This window comes from Nicotiana tabacum, chromosome 10 (genome assembly GCF_000715075.1).
Source record: "Nicotiana tabacum cultivar K326 chromosome 10, ASM71507v2, whole genome shotgun sequence".
In the NCBI taxonomy this organism is placed as follows: Eukaryota; Viridiplantae; Streptophyta; class Magnoliopsida; order Solanales; family Solanaceae; genus Nicotiana; species Nicotiana tabacum.
This window is the reverse complement of record NC_134089.1, coordinates 58,477,208-58,501,606: the sequence shown is the minus strand read 5'-3', so window position 1 is coordinate 58,501,606 and position 24,399 is coordinate 58,477,208. Positions and strand designations below refer to the sequence as shown.

Genomic DNA, 24,399 nt, shown 5'->3' with positions numbered 1-24,399 from the left:
GCAATTTGTAAGTGGGATTTCTTTTAATTAAAAAAATAATAAAATAATAAAAAACAAATCTGAAAATTTCGAAAATTTTGCTATAAATAGAAGAGAAAATTTAGGAAGAAGGGTGGAAAAAAGAGGAAAAAACTAGATAGAGAGAAGAAGAAAAGAGGGGGCGGAGAGAGCAGTATACATTCGATATACACTCTGGATACACAGAATATACAAGAACAGAGTTCATTTTTGAGAGAGTAAAAAAGATAGAAATAAATTTTCTGAAATATTGAGAGCGGAAGAACGCCATAGAGAGTTCAAATCTAGAAATAAAAAAATAAAGAGAGATTTCCGCACTATTTGTCTTCTCCATTTTTACTAGTTTTCTTCATGTTGCTGGAATTTCTGGACTGAGGTGTTGAAGCTACTGTGTTGGGCTTTCTGCTGCTGTATGTTGCTGTGTTACATACTACTTTGTTGATCTTCTTCTTCTTGTACTGTCATTTCCAGGTACACATTTGTACACTCTCGGCTTGAAGCGAAATGAAATATTAATCAGGCTTTGTTCCTGTTGAATCCCTCCTGTTTAGATTTGTGTTTGAATATAATTTTCCTTTCTTTGTATAAAAATGTAGTCGATTAATTAATGAGTAATGGGCTTGCATATGTATAACTTCTTCATCTAATAATTTTAGTTTAAATTAATCAAATACTAGTTAATTTGTTTTTGATATTATGGTGTGTCAATCTCATGTTCCAGTATTATTGAATAATAGAATATAGAATGAAAGCAATTTTTCTTTGTACAAACTCGATCGCAATTTTCCATTCACATTAGCCGTAAACTAATAACTAATAAGTTATTTTTTTTCAGCATGTAATTAATTGAGAAATTTTCTTTTATTTTTAGAGACAAACTTAATAGAAGAAATGTAGTCACTATAGGTTTATCTTTAAAAATAAGAATGAGATGAGCCTCGCCAAATAAAAATACAAAATTGCGGGGCCCTCAGTAAATATTTGCTTTATATTGCTTAGACTTCGGGATGGACCGTTTAGCAAAATTCCATGGCCCTACCCAAAGTAGATGATACGCTAGTCGCTTTAGGCGCGCCTTTAATAATTTAATTTTCTTAAACTCGGGTGCACATTGATGTGACCCAAATCCAAATCTCAACGGAGTCAAAGTGTGTCGACGACCACGGGTACATCGATTGTAACGCGGTTCGAGATACATTTTCACAACGTTGCAATTCCTTGTAAAAAATAATAATAATAATTATGAAAGCGGTAAAAAGTTAAAATTTGCACATAAGTTCATATTTGTATTAAATCATATAATCAAGCCAAATATGACAGTTGAGCGACCGTGCTAGAACCACGGAACTCGGGAATGCCTAACACCTTCTCCCGGGTTATCAGAATTCCTTATCCGGATTTCTGGTGCGCAGACTGTAATATGGAGTCATTCTTTTCCTCGATTCGGGATTAAAATTGGTGACTTGGGACACCCTAAATCTCCCAAGTGGCGACTCTGAAATAAATAAGCAAATCCCGTTTCGATTGTTCTTTAATTGGGAAAAACTCCCTTGTACCCTCTCAGGTACGGAAAAAGGAGGTGTGACAAAACCTATGATGGTTCAAAGGGGAATGAAGCTAACATTGAGGTCAGTTTTGATAGAGTTTTATAGAGTGATGAAGCTGAGATTATGGAGGCTTAAAATACAACAAATATTAGTACCAGAAGCAAGGGAGAAAGAGGCATAATTCTTTCTAAAGCAGCAACAACTATAAGCCCAATATCTATAGTAAACCCTAGACATTCAGAAACTAGGGATGAAGATGGAGAAGGGGAATACCAATCATTAACTAATCCAATGATTGGAGAAGGTCATGTAACATATAAATAATCTTGTTACACAATTGGATCAGTTGGAGAAGCTTCAGCTAGGAAGAAAACCAATGGAATAGTAACTCCTACAGAAATTGTTCGGGTGTTTGATCAGACTAGAAGTGTCCTATTGGAGATTTTGGGGCAGGGAAAGGTTAATAAGGTTGATGAAAATATTATAAAAGATACGATGATGGAAAATCAATAAACAACTCAAGGAAGGACTACTGATCCTAATTGAACAGTAAAAACTAGGAAACAAGCTACAATGATTTCTGAGAACCCTAATTTGGGTGATGTGTATACCCTACAGTTCAAAGCAATTCAGGAGGCTATGCGTACTAAGGAGCTCAATGTTGGGGTGTTGAAGGATGCCACGAATAGGGTCATGCTCAAATTTATTTTCTAGCTAAGAAGGGAATTTCTGAAACTGGGCATAACAATAATGCAATTCAAATTGCTGCACCTACAATAGATGATCTTGGACTGTCAGCTAGGAAAACATTTAGTGTCACTAGTGGAATATTGGCAAAGGGAGTTCTCATTAACAACAGGGGTCAAGAGAAGCTTGGAATGATTACCAAAAACCATGAACCAAAGTTGTCAGCTCTTCAAGTGATAGATGATGTCAAAGGAGATCAAGAGGATTTGGGTGAAGATTTTGAAAAAGACTCGTTAGATGCAAACTTTCAACAAGTAGCTAGAGTTGGAGACATCTCACCTAAGAGTGTGGACACAAAGAAATCAGCTGACAAACCTGCAAGGAGGCAAAAGAAAGACAACAAATATAGTGTACCTTTAAGGGTGCAACCAAAGAGGATTGTGATCTCTAATTCCAAATAACCTAATGGATAATGCTCTAGTTTGGAATGTGAGGTCGATTACACACAAAAAGCTTTCAATAGGTTGCTTAACCTAAATAGAAAGTACAACTTTTATTTGATTGGATTGATGGAACCTTGGAAAGATATTAACAAGCTAGAGGAGTATATAAGGAAGTTGGGGATTCATTATACTTATGCTAACATGAATGGCAAGATATGGGTTTTTTTTATGAAGATATTGATGTTGACATTGTGATGGACATGGAACAACAAATGACACTAAAATTGTTCCATAGAAATCTGAATAAGGAATTATATGTGACATTAGTTTATGTCAAATGTGATGTTATAGAATGAATTGAGCTTTGGGACTCAATGTATCACTTAGCTTCAGATATGGAATCTCCTTGGCTTGTTAGAGGAGATTTCAATGTAATTCTATCTGAGGAGGAGAAATATGGAGGCCTGCCTGTTTATGTGAGGGAAGTAGAAGACTTTGCACATTGTGTAGACACATGTGAATTGTATGATCTAGGATTTAAGGGGAGTTTGTACACTTGGTGGAATGGGAGGTCTGATATTGATTGCATATTATTCTTTTTAAATCAACAGTTCCTTGATCTATTCCCAGCACTAGAAGTTGAGCACTTGATCAAGTATGGTTTAGACCATGCTCCTCTTCTATTATCCTGTAACATTGATACAGTACAGGTGAAGAAACTCTTCAAATTTCTTAACTTTTGGGCTAAGCATGAAACATTTCTGGATGTGGTAAAGGAGAATTGGGTGACTGATGGCATGGGAAATCCATTTATCTTATTTCAAAACAAGCTGAAGAAGGTAAAGGCAACATTGACAGTATGGAGTAAGGAGACCTTTGGAGACATATTTAAGAAAATTGCATCCCTGGAGGATGTTATTAAGGTTCATAAGGTGGAGTTTGAATTGAATCCAACAATACAAAATAGAGCTAAACTACACAAGGTAGAAGCTAATCTTACAAGGTACTATCATCTTGAAGAGGAATTTTGGAGACAAAAGGCTGGTATGCAATGGTTTAAAGATGGATATAGAAACAATAAGCGGGCGTATGGACATAAGAATTGTAAAATTCCAAAAAAAATAAAAATAAATTTCAAGTGAAAATAATATTTGAAAATTAGAGTTGTTTTTGGACATGAATATAATTTTGGATTGTTTTTGAAGTTTTATGAGTGATCTGAGGGAAAATTTGAAAAATAACTTTTTGGAGTTTTTCAAATTTTCGAAAAATTCCAAAATGCATTTTAAGTGAAAATTAAAAATTTTATGAACAAACGCCGATTTCGAAATCAAAAAAAGGAAAAAATTTCTTATGTCCAAACGGGCTCTAAATTCTTCCATTCTCATGTTAGAGGCAAAAGGAGAAGGCTGCAGGTCACTCGGATACTGGATGATAATGACAATTGGATATAATCACAAGAGGGGATAAGGAGGTAGTTGACTTCTTTCAAGCCCAGTTCATAGAATAAAGAGTTCGAGTGGACTTTGATATCATTCAGGATGTTCTTAAAATGATTAGTGATGAGCAAAATGAAAGGTTGTGGGCAGAACCTACAATGGAAGAAGTTAAGGTAGCAGTTTTTGGCTTAAATGGTAATAGTGTCAGTGGTCCAGTTAGATTCACTGGCCAATTTTATCATGCGAGTTGGGAGATAATATGTGATAATGTTCTCAACATGGTCAAGGCTTTCTATTATGGTGCTGAACTTCCAAAGTTCATCACCCACACAAATCTTGTATTGCTTCCCAAGAAGAAGAATGTTGCTACGTTTTCTAATATGAGGCCAATCAGTTTGAGCAATTTTTCAAACAAAATCATATCCAGAGTTGTTCTTGAGAGGTTAGTAGATCTACTGCGTTCTTTAATCTCTTTGAATCAGGCAGGTTTTGTCAATGGAAGGAGCATAGTGGAGAATATCTTATTAACTGAAGAGATCATAACTCACACATTAGATTGAGAGGGAAGCCATCTAATGTGGTAATCAAATTGGACATGGCAAAGGCTTATGATAGAGTCTTATGGTTGTTTTTGACAAAGGTGCTGAGACAAATGTGATTTGGAGAGATGTTCATTGACATGATCTTGAGATTAGTGTCCAATAATTGGTACTCAGTTCTTTTGAATGGGCAGACCAATGGATTTTATAAATCTTCAAGGGAAGTTAAGCTAGGAGATCCTCTCTCTCCTACATTGTTCATTCTAGAAGCTGAAGTGCTTGGGAGAGCCTTGGATGCCATTTTTGACAATCCTGATTTCATAGGATTTGGTATGTCAAGGTGGAGTCAAAACATCAACTACCTATCTTCTATAGATGACATAATTATGTAACGACTCGACCAGTCGTTTTGAACCTTTGCACTTTGCTCGCCAATTCTCGGGCATGACTTACTCCGTGTGATATATTATGACTTATGTAAATTGTTGATTTTGGTTTTCAGGGTAATCAGAATGAATTTGGAAGAACAGTTCTCAGTTTGAAACTTGAAATTTGAAATGTTTGACCAAGATTTGACTTGTTTGTATATGATTTCGGATCAGAATTTTATGACTTGGTTAGATCAGTTAGGTGATTTGAGACTTAGGAGCGTGATCGGAATGCATTTTGAAAGTCCGTGGAAGGTTTAGGCTTGAATTGGCGAAATTGAGATTTTGGCATTTCCCGGTTGATAGGTGAGATTTTGATATAGGGGTTGGAATGAAATTTCGGAAGTTGCAGTAGCTCCGTTGTACTATTTGTGATGTGTGTGCAAAAGTTTAGGTCATTCGGACATGGTTTGGTTGGGTTTTGTTTTATCAAAAGCGTAATTCGGATTTTGAAATTCTTAGGCTTGAATTCGATACGAATTTGGTGTTTTAATGTTGTTTTGAGTGTTTCTAAGGTTGGAACAAGTTTGAATGAGGTTATGGGATATGTTGGCATGTTTGGTTGAGGTTCCGAGGGCCTCGGGTGAGTTTCGGGTGGTCAATCGGACCATTTCATGATGATTTAAAATTGCAGAAATTGTCGATCAATGTTGCAGAGAAAATGGCCTTCGTGTTCGCGAAGGGCTAGCTGGTGAAGGCTGGAATTTTAGCCTTTGCGTTCGCGAGGCAGGCTCCGTGTTCATAAAGGGATGTGTGATTGGTCATTGCGTTCACGTGAAGTGGACCGCGTTCGCGTAAGAGGAATTGGGCAGCTGAGCTTCAGGGTGTTTATTCATATACGCGATCGAGAAGGGTTAGTCTGTGGAAGCATCGCATTCGCGAGTGGCAAGACGTGATCGAGAAGAAGGATTTTGGTCAAAGCTGGATTGTGCTTCGCGAACGCGAGGCTTTGACCGCGTTCGCGAAGAAGGTTTTTGATTCCTAGGTAGCATGTTTAAATAGCCATTATCCGCGATTTTGGGGCTAACTTTCACCATATTTGGGTGATTTTGGAGCTTTCTGAGAGGATTTGAAGAGGGATTCAAGAGATAACACCTGGAGGTAAGATTTTTGATCTCAATACTCGATCCTATGTTGATTCTTACTTGTTTAATCATGAAAAATGTGGAAATTAAAGCTTAAAAATTGGGGAATTAGGGCTTAGATTTGGAGAGTGCAAATTGGAAATTTGAAGGGGCAATTGAGGTTCGATTTTGATGTTCTTGATATGTATAGACTCATGAGAAGATGAGAATTCTATTGATATGACTTTTATTAGATTCCGAGACGTGGGCCCGGGAGCCGGGTTTGAGCAATTTCGGGATTGTTGATGTAAATTGGATATTATCTAGTAGGCTTTGTTTCCTTAGCATATTTTAATTGTTATGTACTGATTGTGGCTAGATTTGGAGCATCCGGAGGTCAATTCGTGAGGGCAAAGGCATCGCAGGCTAGAGTTTGGACATGATCGAGGTAAATAATGATTGTAAATACTGTCCTGAGGGTTAGAGGACGAGTGTGGAGTCGTGCACCATTGAGGATTGTGACTTGGTCCGTCCTGTACGACTGTTAAGTCTCATATTTGATTTGAAATCTTATGATATTCCATATTTTAGAGATTGATATTATATTTTGGGTTGTATGCCATGTTTGGGGACTTGTGCCGACCTGTTGAGACCCTTAGAGGCGCTTTCACTATTTTTCCTCACTCTATTTGTTTTGAAAGCATATTCTCAGTCATGTTTTACCTGTTTGTTATTTAAATCTGGTTTTATCACTTTACTTCTTAAAATGTGAAAACTGTTTGGGCTGAGTTCCCTGTTTTACTGATGATCCGAGTGATCGTGAGGTTGATGACTAAGATAGACTGAGGGTCTGATTGTGAGGTTGATGACTGAGATAGACCGAGGGTCTGATTGTGAGGTTAATGATTGAGAGAGGTCGAGGGCCTGGTTGTGAGGATTTTATATATCTATGGATCGGGCTGCATGCCGGATCATATATATATATATATATATATATATATATATATGGATCGGGCTGCACGCCACATCGATATAGCGCTTGGGCTGTAGGAGCTCCTCCAGAGTCTACACACCCCCAGTGAGCGCAGTCGACTATATTTATGGATCGGGCTGCACGCCGCAACGATATTCGGATCGGGTTGCACGCTGCAGTGGTTACTATATGGTACCTATTGAGTGTGAGTGCTGAGTGTGAGCGCTGATTGGTAAGAGTTGAGTCACGAGTGACTGAGAGGCTTGCCCGAGGGGCGATATATATATATACATGTACATGAGTGATGCTTTGCCTGAGGGGCTAGTTTATGAACTTACTGTTTTCACTCCTCTTTAAAGTGAGTTTCTATTGAATTTGTTGATTTAATTACTGCTTTCACTCATCTTTAGACCGAGCCTCTATTGAAAATGTTGAACAAATGTTTTAAATAATCTTTCATTTAAACTGAAGTTTATTTCTGAGGATGAAAGTTTAACGAAGTGATTTGATTTGTGTCTTGTCTTTGGAAACATACGGTATCCTCTATGGTGCCATGATGTGGTATATGTAATTTCTTACTGCTCAGACTTTATTTACTTTTATTACTTACTGGGTTGGAGTACTCACATTACTCCTTGCACCTTGTGTGCAGATTCAGGTATTTCTGAGCTTGGTGGAAGTTTCATCGGAGTTAGCAAGGTAGCTGCTTGGCGATCGTGGCTCTGTTTTCTCCCTCTTTATTCTTCCTTATGTATAAATTGTGACTTTTTCCCGACCATATTGGTCTTGATGTAGTTAGACAGTTGTAGTAGATGCTCATGACTAGTGAAACCCCGATGTTGGGCTTGTATGTTATTTTCGCACTGTCCATTCAGACTTATATTCTGAAACATTTGTGTAATTAAAGGCTTAAAAAATGACTCTTAATGATTAAAGGGTTAAAAAGGGTGTTGTGTTGGCTGGCCTTGTCTTCACGAAAGGCTCCATCACGACCAGGTCTGAGTTTTGGGTCGTGACAAGTTGGTATCAGAGCCTTGGCTACATAGGTCTCACGAGTCATGAGCAGGTTTAGTAGAGTCTCGCAGATCGATATGGAGACGTTTGTACTTATCCTCGGGAAGCTGCAGAACCTTTAGGAAAACCTTCACATTCTTAAATTCTTATCGTGCGCCCTTGATCCAGCGGGGAAGATAAACTATTTTCCTTTATATATATATATATATATATATATATATATATATATATATATATATATATATATATATACATGTACATGAGTGATGCTTTGCCTGAAGGGCCTGTTTATGAACTTACTGTTTTTCACTCATCTTTAAAGTGAGTTTCTATTGAATATGTTGATTTAGTTACTGCTTTCAATCATCTTTAGACCGAGCCTCTATTGAAAATGTTGAACAAATGTTTTAAATAACTTTCATTTAAACTGAAGTTTTTAAATTATGAAATGGTTGTGAATTTCTGTTATGCTGAAGGGCTGTGTACGAGCTATGTTTTGCCCGAGGGGCCGATTATGATTTTTATCACTTTCACTATATATGTATATTTCATTAAACCTCTATGGGAAGGTTAGAAATATATTTTTCAAAGGATATTTCTGAGGATCAAAGTTTAACGAAGTGATTTGATTTGTATCCTGTCTGTGGAAACATGCGGTATCCTCTGTGGTGTCATGATGTGGTATTTGTGATTTCTTATTGCTCAGACTTTATTTACTTTTATTACTTACTAGGTTGGAATACTCACATTACTCCCTGTACCTTGTGTGCAGATTCATGTATTTTTGAGCTTGGTGGCAGTTTCATGGGAGTTAGCAAGGTAGCTGCCTGGCGATCGCGGCTCTGTTTTCTCCCTCTTTATTCTTCCTTATGTATAAATTGTGACTTTTTCCCGACCATATTGGTCTTGATGTAGTTAGACAGTTGTAGTAGATGCTCATGACTAGTGACACCCCGATATCGGGCTTGTATGTTATTTTTGCACTATTCATTCACACTTATATTATGAAACATTTGTGTATTTAAAGGCTTAAAAATGACTTTTAATGATTAAAGGGTTAAAAAGGGTGTTGTGGCCTTGACTTCACGAAAGACGCCATCACGACTAGGTATGAGTTTTGGGTGACAAATTATTTTTTGTTCTCCTCACTACGGGGCATTTCAACTTACCATGAATGTATTGGAGGAATATGAGGCAACTTCAGGTCAGAAGAGCAACAAAGAAAAATCTTCCTTTTATATGCATGAAGGTGTACCTGCAGATGAAGCTAACATAGTACATTTGATTACTGAGTTTCAAAGACATCCCTTTCCATTCACATATTTGGAATGCCCTATATTTTATAGCAAGAGGCAAAAACATTTCTACAAGGGCATCATCTTCAAAGTACAAGAGAAGTTATCATAATAGAAGGATAAGTTACTATAAATTGGTGGTAGGGCAATCTTGATTGCACATGTGTTGGTAAGCATGCTATCTTTTGTCAGCTGTGAACCCACCAGCATATGTGATCAATCAATTACACAAGATGTTTACTAGGTTTTACTGGAGCAATTCAGGCAACAGAAGGGCTAGATATTGGGCTTCATAGATAATTTATGTTTGCCTAAAAGTGAGGGAGGTCTTGGCTTTAGATTCTTTCATGACGTGTCTAAGGCATTATTGCCAAGATTTGGTGGAACTATAGAACAAAAGACACATTATGGTCTATATTTATGAGGAACAAATATTGTAAGAAGATTAATGAAGTGCTAAATCCTTAGAGAAATGGATCCCATGTGTGGAGGAAAAGGCTACAAATGAGAGATGAGGTGGAGCATCAATTGTGTTGGCAGCTAAAGAATGGAAGCTCTTACTTCTGGTATGATAATTGGACTTAGGGGTGGCAAACGGATGGGTCGGATCAGATACGGTTCGGGTAAAAAACGGGTAATGCAAAATGGAAAAAATATCCGACCCAAACCATATTTAATATGGATAAAAAACGGGTTAACCGGTGAATAAAATGGTTAACCGTATTATCCGTTCATGGCTTCACATTAGCCTCCATTGTTCAGTGACCGAGTTGATCATCAAGCAAAACGGAGGAAAATACAAGTTACAACTAGCAAACATGATAATGTTGTAATTTATAATATCCTGTTTGTAATATTAAAATTAATAATTTCTCATTACTTAGTACTTATAATTTATTTAATGTATTGCATTAAATTAAAAATGACGTGTATATTCTAGAACATGCATTTAGTCTTAAACAAGATAAATTTTAATTTCTAATTTAAATCTTAATCTTTTCTGAAAAAAACTAGAAAGGGCTTTTGGAATATGAACAATTTTATTTATTTCACTTATTTTTCACTTTAATTAATCGTGATTGTTATCACACGTCGTATGTGATACAAAATTTTAATATAAAAAATTATATTGGATCTACCAGCTTTTATAACGAAAATAAAATATAAGCAAACCAAAATTTATACTACCAAATTTTATAGTGAAATTATTACGTTTTATAATCATGGCAACCAATGTCTATTTACTTTTCAATTCAAAAGTTGCCTACCTCCCCTCTGTATAGCACGCAGGACTGAGTGATGCTTTTGGATTTAGTGATGCTTTTGGGGAGGGGGTGGTTTTGACTTTATTACCCATGGATAACTGGTGGTTACCCATTTAAAATATGGATAATATGGGTAATATCCGTATTTAATTCTTTTTTAAAATGTTCATTATCCAACCCATATTTTAGCTGATAGTATGGGTGGTTACTTGTTTTGTTTTACCCATTTTGCCACCCATAATTGAACTGGACTTGGAGCTCTTTACCATGTTTCAGGTCCAGATCATTGGTGTGATGAATCTATAAAGTATGTGGAAGATGTGGTGGAGAATGGGACATGGAATGAAGTATTATTGAGGGAGCTACTGCCTGAGGAGTTAGCTGACCATATCCTAGAGATAACCACACCACCTTTAGATCACTCAATAAAGGATAAGCCTACGTGGAATTTAGAAAACAAATGGCCAATTTACTGTGAAGTCTACTTGGCAATACATAAGGAAGAAAAAAGAGGAGAGAATGCTTTACAAGTTCTTTTGGGTACATGGACTGCCTTTCAAGATAACTTTCTTCATGTGGAGGTTGTGAAAAGAAAAGCTGCCTTTAGATGATTGGTTCTTAAGGTTGGGGCACTACAGAACTTCAAGATGTTGGTGTTGTAGGAATCCTAAAGAATAAACACTACCTCATGTCTTCTTGACATCTCCAGCTGCCAGGTTTGTGTGGAATTACTTTAGTGCACCTGCAGGGATCAAAACACAAGGGAAGCAACTTGTACAATTGATAAATAAATGGTAAAACAAATCTGAAAATATAGGTTTGAAGGCAGTATACCAAGCAATGTCAAACTTGATTGTCTGACACTTATGGAAGAAGAGGAATTTTAGAATGCATAGGAAAAATGTATCAATTAATAGGTTATAACCCTTCATCAAATACTGCTGAAAGTGAGGAAACCAGACATCAAGGGTTTCATAGCAAACTGGCCAAACCTACATGAGAAGCTAGCACATCATGTTCCTAAACTAATGTATACTAAGGTGTTGTGTCAATTACCTCATGTGGGTTGGATAAAATGCAATATTGATGGGCCTGTAGAGAAGACAATGGAGGAGCTTCATATGGTTTTTGTATAAGGGATGGAATAGGAGACCTCATCTATGCCCGGGTAGATGCAGTAGAGGATGCAACAAACAATATAGCTGAGGCACAAGATATTCTGGAGGCCATGAGGTATATTACTCCAATACAATTTCTTCCATGCATAATTGAAACGGATTCTTTGCTTATGAAGAATGTGTTGGATGAAATTTGGGAACCACCTTGGAGCATAGCAAATCAGGTTTATGAAATTAAAACATTACTGTCTAGGGGTGTATTTTAGCTAGTCCATGTACTGAGGGAAGGAAACAAGTTAGCTGATCATTTAGCTAACTTGACATTGGACCAACAACATATAGAACAGTACATTCATTTTAGGAACTAGACATACAAGGGAGGAGGATACTAAACAATGACAAACTTCAAATACCCTATTTGAGGGTAAGAGTTGCCAAGTCAAATGCTAATTGATCAAGGTGCTAGATGATATGGAGAGTGCGGGGGGGGGGGGGAGATCATACTAGTGAAGAGTAGGAGAAAGTATCATGGAGAAAGGAGGTAAGCAATAGGGGATGGAGATCACATGACCCAACTCAAATCCTTAGGGAGGAGAGAAGGAAGGATTTTTTTCTCTAATATATTTGTTAATTTTGCAGGTACTTTGGAGGGGGTGTGACTCTATGTTTTGGCCAAATCTATTATGGTGGTATTAGTATCTTTAATAATCAATCCCTATAGGTGTATCACTACATAGGTCAGCCCAATTCTTCTCTCAAAAAATAAAAAGAGAAGGTTGCTCACCAGCATATGCTTCAAGATCCACATCTATGTCCAGTGTGGAGGAAACGGGAAATGTTACACTATGGAAGGCAAATCCCTTTGCATCTACTACTTCCTGAGGATCAAACTAGGTAAAAGTTGCATAGTTCTTCAAGCTACCAGGGCCAGTTGTAACGACCCGATCGGTTATTTTAAGAATTTACGCCCCGATCCCCTATTAACTGCTTTTCCCATATTTTTTCTGCTATTGTGAGTTTCCGGGAGGGTTTACTTGGAGTTTCGGAGAGTTTAGGACACTACATCCCTGAATGAGAGCTTAAGTTTTGGAAATCTGACTGTAGTTGGAACAGTATGAAGACGGCATCGGAATGGAATTCTGATGGTTCCGTTAGCTCCGTTGGGTGATTTCAGATTTAGGAGCGTGTTCGAATTGTGTTTTGGAGGTTCATAGCTAATTTAGGCTTAAAATGCCGAAAATTGAATTTTTGAAGTTTCGGGTTCGATAGTGAGATTTTGATCTGAGGGTTGGAATGTAATTTCGGAAGTTGGAGTAGCTCCGTAGTGTTGAATGTAACGTGTGTGCAAAATTTCAGGTCATTCGGATGAGGTTTGATAGACTTTTTGACCGAAAGTGTATTTTGAGAGTTTTTGAAGTTCTTAGGCTCAAATATGATGCTAAATTGGTGTTTTGATGTTGTTTTGAGCATTACGAAAGTTGGGACAAGTTTGAATGATGTTATGGGATATATTGGTAGGTTTGGTTGAGGCCCCAGGGCCCTCGAGTGTATTTCGGATGCTCAAACGGGCACTTTTGGCCTTTGGGAGATTGCTAGCTTTCTAGTATTTTTAGCAGCAGTGATTGTTCATTACGATTGCATGAGTCCATCCGCGATCGCGTAGGGTAAGTTGAGGTCAAGCATTTTTGTGAATCGTGACCGCGAAGGTAGGTGTGCGATCGCATAGGGTGAGCAGTGTTGGTCATTACGTTCGCATAAGGACCTTTGCATTGGCGTAGAAGGACTTGGTGTGGTAGTGGGGTGATGTAATTACTCTAAGCGATCGCATAGAGCTAGTCACGATCGCGTTGCTTTGAGGAAGTTATCTTATGCAATCGCATAGGGTTAAATCTGGGCAGTATTTAAATAGCCCATCCGCGACCCTTCTTCATTTTTCCATCATTTTTGAACGGGACTGAAGCTTTCGAGGGATATTTTTGAGGAAACCAAAGGGGAATCACTTAGAGGTAATATTTTTGACTTCATAACTCCTTTATATGTGATTAAAGACCTAACTAGTGGTAAAAAAATTGGAAAAAATGGGTAATTAGGGCTTGAGATTAAGAGACCTTAACATGGGTATTTGAGGGGTCAATTGAACTCTGGTTTCAATGTTCTTGTTATATATAGACTCGTGAGAGTACAAAGTTTCTAAAAATATAAATTTCACCCGATTCCGAGACGTGGGCCCGAGGGGCATTTTTGTTATTTTACCTAATTTCGCGTATTACCTTAGAATTTAATTGTAGAATCAGTTATTTGAAGTTTTATTTACATTATGCAATTGAATTGAATAGATTTGGGCCATTTGGAGTCGAGTACTTGTAGCAAAGACGTGGTTTCGGGTTGATTTTAAGCTGGTTCGAAGTAAGTGGCTTGCTTAACCTTGTGTGGGGGACATTCCCCTTAAGATTTGGTATTGTGGTAATTGAAATGCCTTGTACGTGAGGTGACGAGTGAATACTTGTGCTAATTATTGAAAAACGTATTTTCACTAAAGTAGCTTTAATTGTGTTTTTCCTTTCCTGCATACTCTACTTGAAATTTTAGCCTGCCGTTAGCTTAGAAAAGCATGTTTAATTGGCTTAATTGCTTAAATTGTCATGATTGTATTATGTGAAGCATGTTAGGTTAGAATTACCTATTTTACTTGGTACGAAATTGAGCTTAGTTGAGTATTCTTTGTGCTTTTATTTTGGGACTACAGGATGGCATTCCGGGAGATCCCTTGTACGTATTTATGATTTGAGCTGAGGTGTGGGATACTGAGAGATCCCTAGCACGTATATTAAGGATGCCAAGAGATCCTCGGGATACCAGGAGATCCCTAGCATATTGAGGATACCAAGAGATCCTAAGGATATAAAGAGATCGCTAGCATATATTGAGGACACCAAGAGATCCTCGGGATACCAAGAGATCCCTGGCACATCTTGAGGGTACTACGAAATCCTCGGGATACTGAGAGACCCCCGGTTAGTTGCTTTGTGAAGAGTGGTATTCCTTATGATTGTTTTTTCCTCTGTTTCAGTTGTAGTTATCTTTATTATCCTGTTTTAATTCTTATCGTTATCTTTCAACTGTACTGTCTTATCTTATACTGTCACACCGTATATTTTATTTAATCTCAGTAGGGCCCTGACCTTCCTCGTCACTACCTGACCGAGGTTAGGCTTGGCACTTACTGAGTATCGCTGTGATGTACTCATGCCCTTTCTTTGCATGTTTTTCATGTGCAGATCCAGGTACCTCCACGCAGACTTATCACGCTTGAGACAAGGCATTTATAGAGACTCCGAGGTATATCTATCGCGTCCGCAGACCGAAGAGTCCATTTCTACTCTCCCTTTTAAGTATTAACCCTTCTGTATTTTTTCTTTCCATGTGAGATATTCTGGAGTTAGATACCGGTAGACATTCAAAGGCTTGTGTTCATGAAATTCCGGGTTTTGGAAAATGTATTCGTTTTTGAGAGTTGATATTGTGTATGCCGAACGATACTTTTAAACGTTGTTTTATTTTACTATTCGGTTTTTAATTGTTTTCTTCCGCAAATTGATTTATTTTTCGCATTGTTAGGCTTACCTAGTCGTAGAGACTAGGTGCCATCACGATAGTTCACGGAGGGCGAACCGGGGTCGTGACATCAGTTTTACGCGCATCAATACTCTACTGCCCAGTTTAGGTATGGTTGCCCATGGGATTTCACAGCTTTGGGCGGGCTATTTCAGTGAGAATCGGAAGAGCCCCAAGCACATAGTTCATCTACTACACATAAGTAACTTATATATAACAGGTTTATTACCAGATTGTCTAGGTTTGATCAGGTATTTGGGACACAAAGTCACAACAACGTTCCTGCATTGAACTGGACGGGTATCCTAGAATGCTTTGCGGGCAAATTTGGCAAGAAGCAGGCATTGTCAAGTTTAAATACTAGTTGTAGACATCACATGAAGTCTCCAGATCACCAAGACATCAAGAACAATTGCCCAACTTCAAACGCAAAGGAAGTTGTCCTTTCAAAGAGCTGTTGCACGTTGAAATCAATTAAATTGCTTCAATGTTTATGGATACTAGTTCCTTTTGTACTATCAAAGGATTGTTTTACACAAGACTTTGATAATAGGTTCCATGTACTTTCATTTTTTACGCACTTACATTTTGTGAGACTTCCAGATACATGTGGTTTTATTTTTGATTATCTTAATAAAAAACACCACTAGGCTACCAGCCTAGTGGTATATTAGCGGGAAAAAAATTGTATGACTAAAAGGCAACGCTGTGCTGGGTACTGTGGATAATTGATGCTAGCGTTGCATTCATAGGGCTAGTTTTTATTCATGAGTATTACTACACAAGAAGATTGCTTTACCATTTCTCAATTTGTTCAAAATGTACTTCCATAGTTGAGTATCCAATGCTCAACTCTGGTATTAGGGACTATGTAATTCACATATGTTATGTCTCTACAACTTGTAAGACACTACATTACTTTGCTTTGTTTTTGCTTTATATATATATATATACATAAAAATTAGCCCAGGCACTTGCCTAGTGGATTGCTAAAAAAAAAACGGTGTGCGAACCTCCATTCCATAGTGTTAAACTTATTAATTATAATAGAAAATGAATCTACAGATATATGATAAAAGTTTCGAAATAATTTTATTTGTTGGTCATCACACTGTAATTTCTTGAAGTGAGGATGTTCACCGAGTGCTCATTTAGAAATTAGCAGCAGACAAACTACCTTTGTTTCTTTTTCAGTAACTGGACCTTCAGTCTTGGTATATGAAACTCATTTAACTGGACCTTCAGTCTTGGTATATGAAACTCATTTGACTACAAGCAGAAGAACCCCCATCAATGACCAGATTGTGCCCAGTTATAAAACCAGATTCATCACTGGCAAGAAACAACACAGCTTGTGCCACATCTTCCATTCTTCCACCTCTCCCATGCAGAAGATGTTAGACATAGTTAGTTTGTATATGTGGGGGTTTCCCACATCGGTGACTTCAAGTCACTTTTGAGGCCTAAAAAGGCTAAGCCCACTAAGTCATATAGAATGAGTATTTAACATATTTCTAAAAGTATGTGTAATATATCTAATGTACTACAATGACAAACTCGAAAGTGCAAACTCTTACTTTGAAGAGGTTGAATTAATTCTCAATGGAATTAGCAAATGTCTTAGTAACAGGGACATAAACTCTAAATTTCACCTATATGAATATGAAGTGGTGCCGCTTCGAATAAGACTTAAAGGGTTGGTCTTATAAATATTCATGAAATCAGGAGTGGCACATGGCCATAAAAGTGCTAAAGCTCTACACTGGATTATTTTGCTGCTTAATAATATTGTGTGTGTGATACTTTCGGTTTGACAAAAGGAGTTATGGTTCAAATCTTAGGATACCAATAACTTCGTCCAACTTTAAGGTATTTACACTAGTGGAAAGTTCAAATCTACACAAGATATTTCCATTATACACGATATCATGATACATATACAAACTAGTGGGGGATTGTTAGACATAGTTAGTTTGTATATGTGGGGGTTTCCCACATCGGTGACTTTAAGTCACTTTTGAGGCCTTAAAAGGCTAAGCCCACTAAGTCATATAGAATGAGTATTTAACATACTTCTAAAAGTACGTGTAATATATATTATTTTATATATATAATTATATATCTAAATAACTTGGACTTGGGGCTTGGGCGAGGGCCGGGTCGGAGCTTTAAATAAACATTTTATTTTTGTATTTTTTTGGAGCAGTTTCTGATTATTTAAATTTGAATTTAAATAGAACAGACATAACTGTTCATATAGGAGTGTGACTTTTCGGAAAAGTCTTCTCTTGAATTCTATAAATACAAGGAGACTCCAGGAGCAGCGATATTCAATTTGCAAGTGTAATTCTAGCTTTGTTGTATCCTGACAGAGAATTGCTTGTAATCCCCTAAAGAATATACGAGCAATATCTCTTGAAATATAGTGGTCTTTCACGCCTCAAAGCTATACTTCTCTTTTAATCTTCTGTAATTTTTCTAACAATTTTCAAGAAATATTCTGCTATGGAGAAGTTTATGTCTGATGTAGAGAACCCAAAAGAGTTCATCAAACTAGATCGATTTGATGGATTGAACTTCACTCGCTAGAAGGACAAGATGATCTTCTTGCTTACTGCTCTAAAGATATTTATGACCTTGATCCAATGTTGCCTGCAATGTCAGAGCCCGCTAAAGAAGATTTAGAAGATACCAAAGCAGAGAGGAAGAAACGCCAAGATGATGAACTGCTCTACCGAGGACACATTCTGAACACTTTGACAGATCAACTCTATGATTTGTACTCCAATCGGAAATCATCAAGAGAAATCTAGACAACATTGCAGATCGCATATAAAAATGAAAAGCGAGGTATAGATAAATTTCTGTCATTGCAATACTTTGAATTTCAAATAGTTGAGACAAAGCCTATTATGGATCAGATTCATGAACTACAAATCTTAGATTCAAAACTAAGTGATCTTGAAGTTAAAGTTCCGGATTCACTTCAGATAGGTGCCATACTCTCGAAATTGCCTTCTTCCTAGAATGACTATAGAAAGAAAATCTTGCATTCTTCTGATAAATTAACAGTGGATCAATTTCGAACTCACCTTCAAATTGAAAGTGAAACTCGTGCTCGTGACGCTTTAGTCCAACCTTCGAGTTCTACTGTTAATTTTGTTAGTCAAAATGATACAGTAAATGGAAATAAAAATCTGAAAGTTTCTAATAAGCCTCGTTTTAAGAAACAAAATGATTTGAAGTGTCATCATTATGGGAAGAAAGGACACAAGATTCATGACTGCAGGTTTAAGAAAGCAGGAATTAACTTCAACCATGGGAATTCTGGAAATTCTGGAAATTCCGGAAATTCTGGAAATTCAAGGAAGTCCAAGAAAGCAAACATGGTGGAAAGTTCTTCTCAAGGCTTGGTTGCGATGGTCTCTGTAGTACCATATAGTATGGACACAGAATTAAACATGGTTGTTGCTGTTAGTCAAAGTCAAGACTGGTGGTTAGATTTTGGTGCCACAGTTCATGTCTGTTACGAAAAGAACATGTTCAAGACCTATGCAGAAGTAAAGGAACCCGAGAAGGTTCTGATGGGCAACCATGTGACCGCTGATGTTGTAGGAAAGGGAAGTGTTGAGATAAATTTCACTTCCGGACAGAAGTTAACATTGCTAAATGTATATCATGTTCCCGACATGAAGAAGAACTTGATGTCGTTGGTTTGCTGTCGAAGAGAGGCTTCAAGATAGTCATAGAATCTGATCATGTAATAGTAACTAAGAATGGTGTCTTTGTTGGAAAAGGATAAAATTGTAATGACATGTTTAAATTGAGTATCAATGAAATAAATTATATTTCTTCTTATATTGTTGAGTCTGATGCTATTTTGTAGCATGCTAGATTAGGTCATTTAAATTTTGGTTCCTTAAAATATATGTCTAGAAATGGTTATATATCATGTAAAACGGAACATGTAGGGAAATGTGAAATTTGCATACAAGCAAAAATGACAAAGAAACCATTTCGTAAAGTTGAAAGATTTTCAGAATTATTAGATTTAGTACACTCTGAATATGTGAATTAAATGGTGAATTAAATAGAGGAGGCAAAAGATACTTTATTACTTTTATAGATGACTTCTCTAGATTTACATATGTTTATTTACTTAGAACAAAAGATGAGGCTTTTCAGAAGTTTAAGGAATATAAGTTAGTTGTAGAAAGTCAAAAAGGTAGGAAAATTAAAATAATTCGGAGTGATAGGGGCGGAGAATATTTTCCTACTGAATTTAATTCTGTGAAGAGCATAGATTAATACATCAAACAAGTGCTCCCTATACGCCACAACAAAATGGATTGACTGAAAGAAAATATAGAACTTTAGTGGATATGGTTAATGCTATAATTTTAAATGCACACGTACCACATAATTTATGGGGTGAAGCTTTATTAACTGCATGTTATATTTTAAATAGAGTGCCTTCAAAAAGTATGCATATTTCATCTTATGGGATTTGGAATGGTAGAAAATCAAATTTAAATTATTTCAAAGTGTGGGGGTGTATATCTTATTATAAGGTTCCTGATCATCATAAAACAAAACTAGGGCCTGGAGGAATTAAAAGTATTTTTGTAAGATATGCACAACATTCAAAAGCATATAGACTGTTAGATTTGGAATCTAATACTATTGTTGAATCCATTCATGTTGAATTTATAGAAAATAAGTTTATAAAAGATACTACGGATGAGCATTTAGTTAAACCATTTCAAAGTAATATTTGTGTGAGTAAGAGGTCATACTTAGAAATTGTTAACAATGAGAAAAGTGACAATACTCAATTAGAACCTAGAAGAAGCCTAAGAATTAGAAATGAAAAACACCTCGATTCTGATTTTATTTCTTCAGATTCCATAGTTTTTCTTGTGGAAGGAGATAGAACATTTGTAAGTTATAAAATGCCCATCTTGTTTAATGTTGAAGATGACCCAACAAAATTCCAAGGAGCTATGGCTTCGAGGGATGTTGCTTTTTGGAAAGAGGCCATCAATGATGAAATGGACTCAATAATGTCCAATAACACATGGATTTTAGTTGATTTGCCTCATGGGTCTAAACCTATAGGTTGTAAATGGGTATTTAAGAGAAAATATAACACGGATGGTTCTGTACAAATATTTAAAGCAAGACTAGTTGCAAAAGGCTTCACGCAAAAAGAAGGCATTGACTACTTTGATACATATGCTCCCGTAGCTAGAATAACATCTATTAGAGTACTTTTATCTTTGGCATCTATATATGGCCTGTATGTACATCAAATGGATGTTAAAACTACGTTCTTAAATGGAAACTTGAGCAAAGAGATTTATATGAAACAACCTGAAGGATTTGTTCTTCCTGGAAATGAACATAAAGTTTGTAAGTTGATAAAGTCTCTATATGGATTGAAACAAGCACCAAAGCAGTGGCATGAAAGATTTGATAGTATAATATTGTCTAATGGATTCGTACATAATCATGCTGATAAATGTATTTACTCCAAATTTGTTAAAGAATATGGAGTTATCATTTGTCTCTATGTTGATGACATGTTGATATTTGGTATGAATATGCTTGGAATTTATGAAACTAAGAAGTATTTAACTTCTGTTTTTAAGATGAAAGACTTAAATGAAGTTGATACTATCTTAGGTATCAAGGTTCAAAGACAGATAATAAAGTGACTTTATCACAGGCCCATTACATTGACAAGATACTTTGCAAGTTTAATCATTTGAGTATAAAAGAGTCTAACACTCCGTATAATTCAAGTGTCAAATTAACTAAAAATTTAGGAAGAACAGTGGCTCAAATAGAGTATGCAAGTGCGATAGGCAGTATGATGTATGCAATGCATTGCACTAGACCTGATATAACATTTGCAGTTTGTAAACTTTCAAGGTTTACTAGTAATCCAAGTAATGATCATTGGAAAGCGATAATAAGAGTACTTGGGTATTTGAAAAGAACAAAGCACTTTGGTATTTGCTATAGTGGTTTTCCAACCATATTGGAAGGATATTCTAATACGAGTTGGATTACGAATGTTAATGATAGCAAGGCTACTTCAGGTTGGATATTCACTTTAGGAGGTGGTGATTAGTTGTGCATCCAAGAAACAAACTTGTATTTCCGATTCTACAATGGAATCTGAATTTATTGTATTAGCAGCTGCTGGAAAAGAAGCGGAATGGCTGAAGAACATGTTACTAGACATTAAATTGTGGCCACAACCTATGTCAGCCATTTCTATATTCTGTGATAGTGAGACTACAATGTGCGTAGCTCATAATAAAATGTATAATGGGAAATCAAGACATATAAGCCTAAGACATGCTTATATAAGAGAGTTAATTACCAATGAAACTATAACTATAATATATGTGAGATCAAATAAAAATTTGGATGATCCACTTACTAAGGCATTGCCAAAACAAGCTGTACAACATAATAGTGAAGGAATGGGGCTGAACACTTAAATTAAAACACAAGTGATGGGAACCCAACTTTGAGTTAGTATACACTCTAATAATATAAGTTCAAAGGGTAATAACAAGTTATTTGTGTTGTTTAAGCACTGATATTCTCTTAGGAGCCTTAATTCTAATGTACTGCTTACTGTTATATGAGAAGCTACAGAGTTGTTAAGTGCCTGTAATAACAGGGGTACAATGACAAACTCGAAAGTGCAAACTGGTACTTTAAACAGGTTGAATTAATTCTTAATGGAATTAGCAAATGTCTGAGTAACAAGGACATAAAGTCTAAATTCCACCTATATGAATATGAAGTGGTGCCGCTTCGAATAAGACTTAAAGGGTTGGTCTTATAAATATTTATGAAATCATGAGTAGCACATAGCCATAAAAGTGCTAAAGCTCTACAATGGATTGTTTTGCTGCTTGATAATATTGTGTGTGTGATACTTTCGGTTTGACAAAAGAAGTTATGGTTCAAATCTTAGGATACCAATTACTTCGTCCAACTTTAAGTTATTTACACTAGTGGAAAGTTCAAATCTACACAAGATACTTCCATTATACACGATATTATGATACATATACAAATTAGTGGGGGATTGTTAGACATAGTTAGTTTGTATATGTGGGGGTTTCCCACATCGGTGACTTCAAGTCACTTTTGAGGCCTTAAAAGGCTAAGTCCACTAAGTCATATAGAATGAGTATTTAACATACTTCTAAATGTATGTGTATATATATATATATATATATATATATATATATATATATATATATATATATATATATAAATGAATGAATAGCAGTTTCTGATTATTTAAATTTGAATTTAAATAGAACAGACATAACTGTTCATATAAGAGTGTGACTTTTCTGAAATTTTTTCTCTTGAATTCTATAAATACAAGGAGATTTCAGGAGCAGCGATATTCAAGCAAGAATGCAAGTGTAATTCTTGCTTTGTTGTATCATGACAGAGAATTGCTTGTAATCTCCTAAAAAATATACGGGCAATATCTCTTGAAAGATAGTGATATTTCACGCCTCAAAGCTATATTTCTCTTTTAATCTTCTGTAATTTTTCTAATAGAAGACTCCCTCTTTCCCCCACTATTGAGCTTCATCAGGCCTAAGCTCCATATTACCAAGAAACTTCCGATATTCATTCACAAGCATATCAGGAGGGACACCATGAGGAGAAATACAGTTCACTCGAATCTCGTAAACCCCTAACTCACATGCTGTGCTTTGGGCAAACCCTAGGATTCCTTCAGTTTCCTGGAGGCATCGGAGCTCAATGGGTTGAGACCCTTTGTAAAATCTTCCACTACCTACTTATCCAGTACTACCGACAACAACATCCTTTTCTTTTGAAATTGGATCACGAACTCTCGTAATAGTTCAGATTCTCCTTGGGCTATTGTGAATATATCTGCCTTCCTTGCTCGAACCTTTCTTGCTCTAGCATGAGCTTTAATAAAAGAATCGGCAAGCATTTCAAAAGAAACAATGGAATACTCAGGTAATAGAGAATACCAAGTTAAAGCACCCTTGATCAGGGTTTCGCCAAATTTCTTCAACAAGACAGTTTTGATCTCATGTTGAGCCAAGCCATTTCCCTTTACAGCCATAGTGTAGGTCGTGATATGCTCTTGTGGGTCCGAAGTCCCATCAAACTTCGAAATATCCGGTATCTTAAACCTTTTCGGAATCAACTCTGAGGACGCACTTGGTTTGACAGTAATTAGTATACTTCTTGGGATCTGGTCCCTTTAGCACCGACAGCGCTCTGGGGATTTGATCCGCCCGAGCATGAAATTCTTTTGTATTTTGGTCCATTTGTTCAATTTCCCTCATGAATCTCACGAGTTTGGTTTAGAAAGGATCATTAGCATTGTCGTCTTTCCCAGATCCACTACCGGTACCTCCTACCTCGTTAAAACCGAACTCCTCCCTTGGAACATCTTTGCTGGTTCTTCGAACTGTTTGATTTGCAGGGACTCTGGGAGGAATCCGAACTCCTCCATTGGAATTATTGGAAGCAACTGAAAGCTCCTACTTCAATTTTGTCATCACCGGTCTAGCCTTGAGAGGTGATTTTGACCGTTTCAACAACGTGTTCGTCATCCGCATCATCATGAGTTAGAATCCTTACATGCCAAAGATTTTGCGAACTGGAGTTGTTTCATCTCCTTTCATTGCGAGTTTCACTAGTTTAATCATTATATTAGAACAAATCCTCACGTTCGTTGTGAGCTTCAACATTATAGGAATTGTTCACATTGTTGGCTTTCATATCTTATTTTTCTTTTTCTAACAAATTAGGAATCAAAATTTGTTAGTAACAAATGAATGGATCAAATCAATTACTTCCTCCGTTTCATATTAGATGAGGTAGTTTGACTCGGCACAGTGTTTAAGAAAAAAGAATAAGACTTTTGA

General features: G+C 36.5%; 1 protein-coding gene across 1 annotated transcript; it reads left to right on the top strand.

The window, feature by feature from the left end:
* Positions 1–3,090: 3,090 nt before the first annotated feature.
* Positions 3,091–11,323, top strand: LOC142165134 (uncharacterized). Its single transcript, XM_075223754.1, has 5 exons — positions 3,091–3,698; positions 4,256–4,576; positions 4,690–4,774; positions 4,868–5,003; positions 10,989–11,323. The coding sequence occupies exons 1-5, from the start codon at positions 3,091–3,093 to the stop codon at positions 11,321–11,323; spliced, it is 1,485 nt and encodes a 494-aa protein (XP_075079855.1).
* The last annotated feature ends 13,076 nt before the right edge of the window (positions 11,324–24,399 follow it).

Coding starts and splice junctions, on each gene's coding strand:
- LOC142165134 (XM_075223754.1), top strand. CDS start 3,091: ATGGAATCTCCTTGGCTTGTTAGAGGAGATTTCAATGTAATTCTATCT. Junction 4,775..4,867: donor TATGGTTGTTTTTGACAAAG/GTGCTGAGACAA, acceptor TTGAATGGGCAG/ACCAATGGATTTTATAAATC. Junction 5,004..10,988: donor TCCTGATTTCATAGGATTTG/GTATGTCAAGGT, acceptor ACCATGTTTCAG/GTCCAGATCATTGGTGTGAT.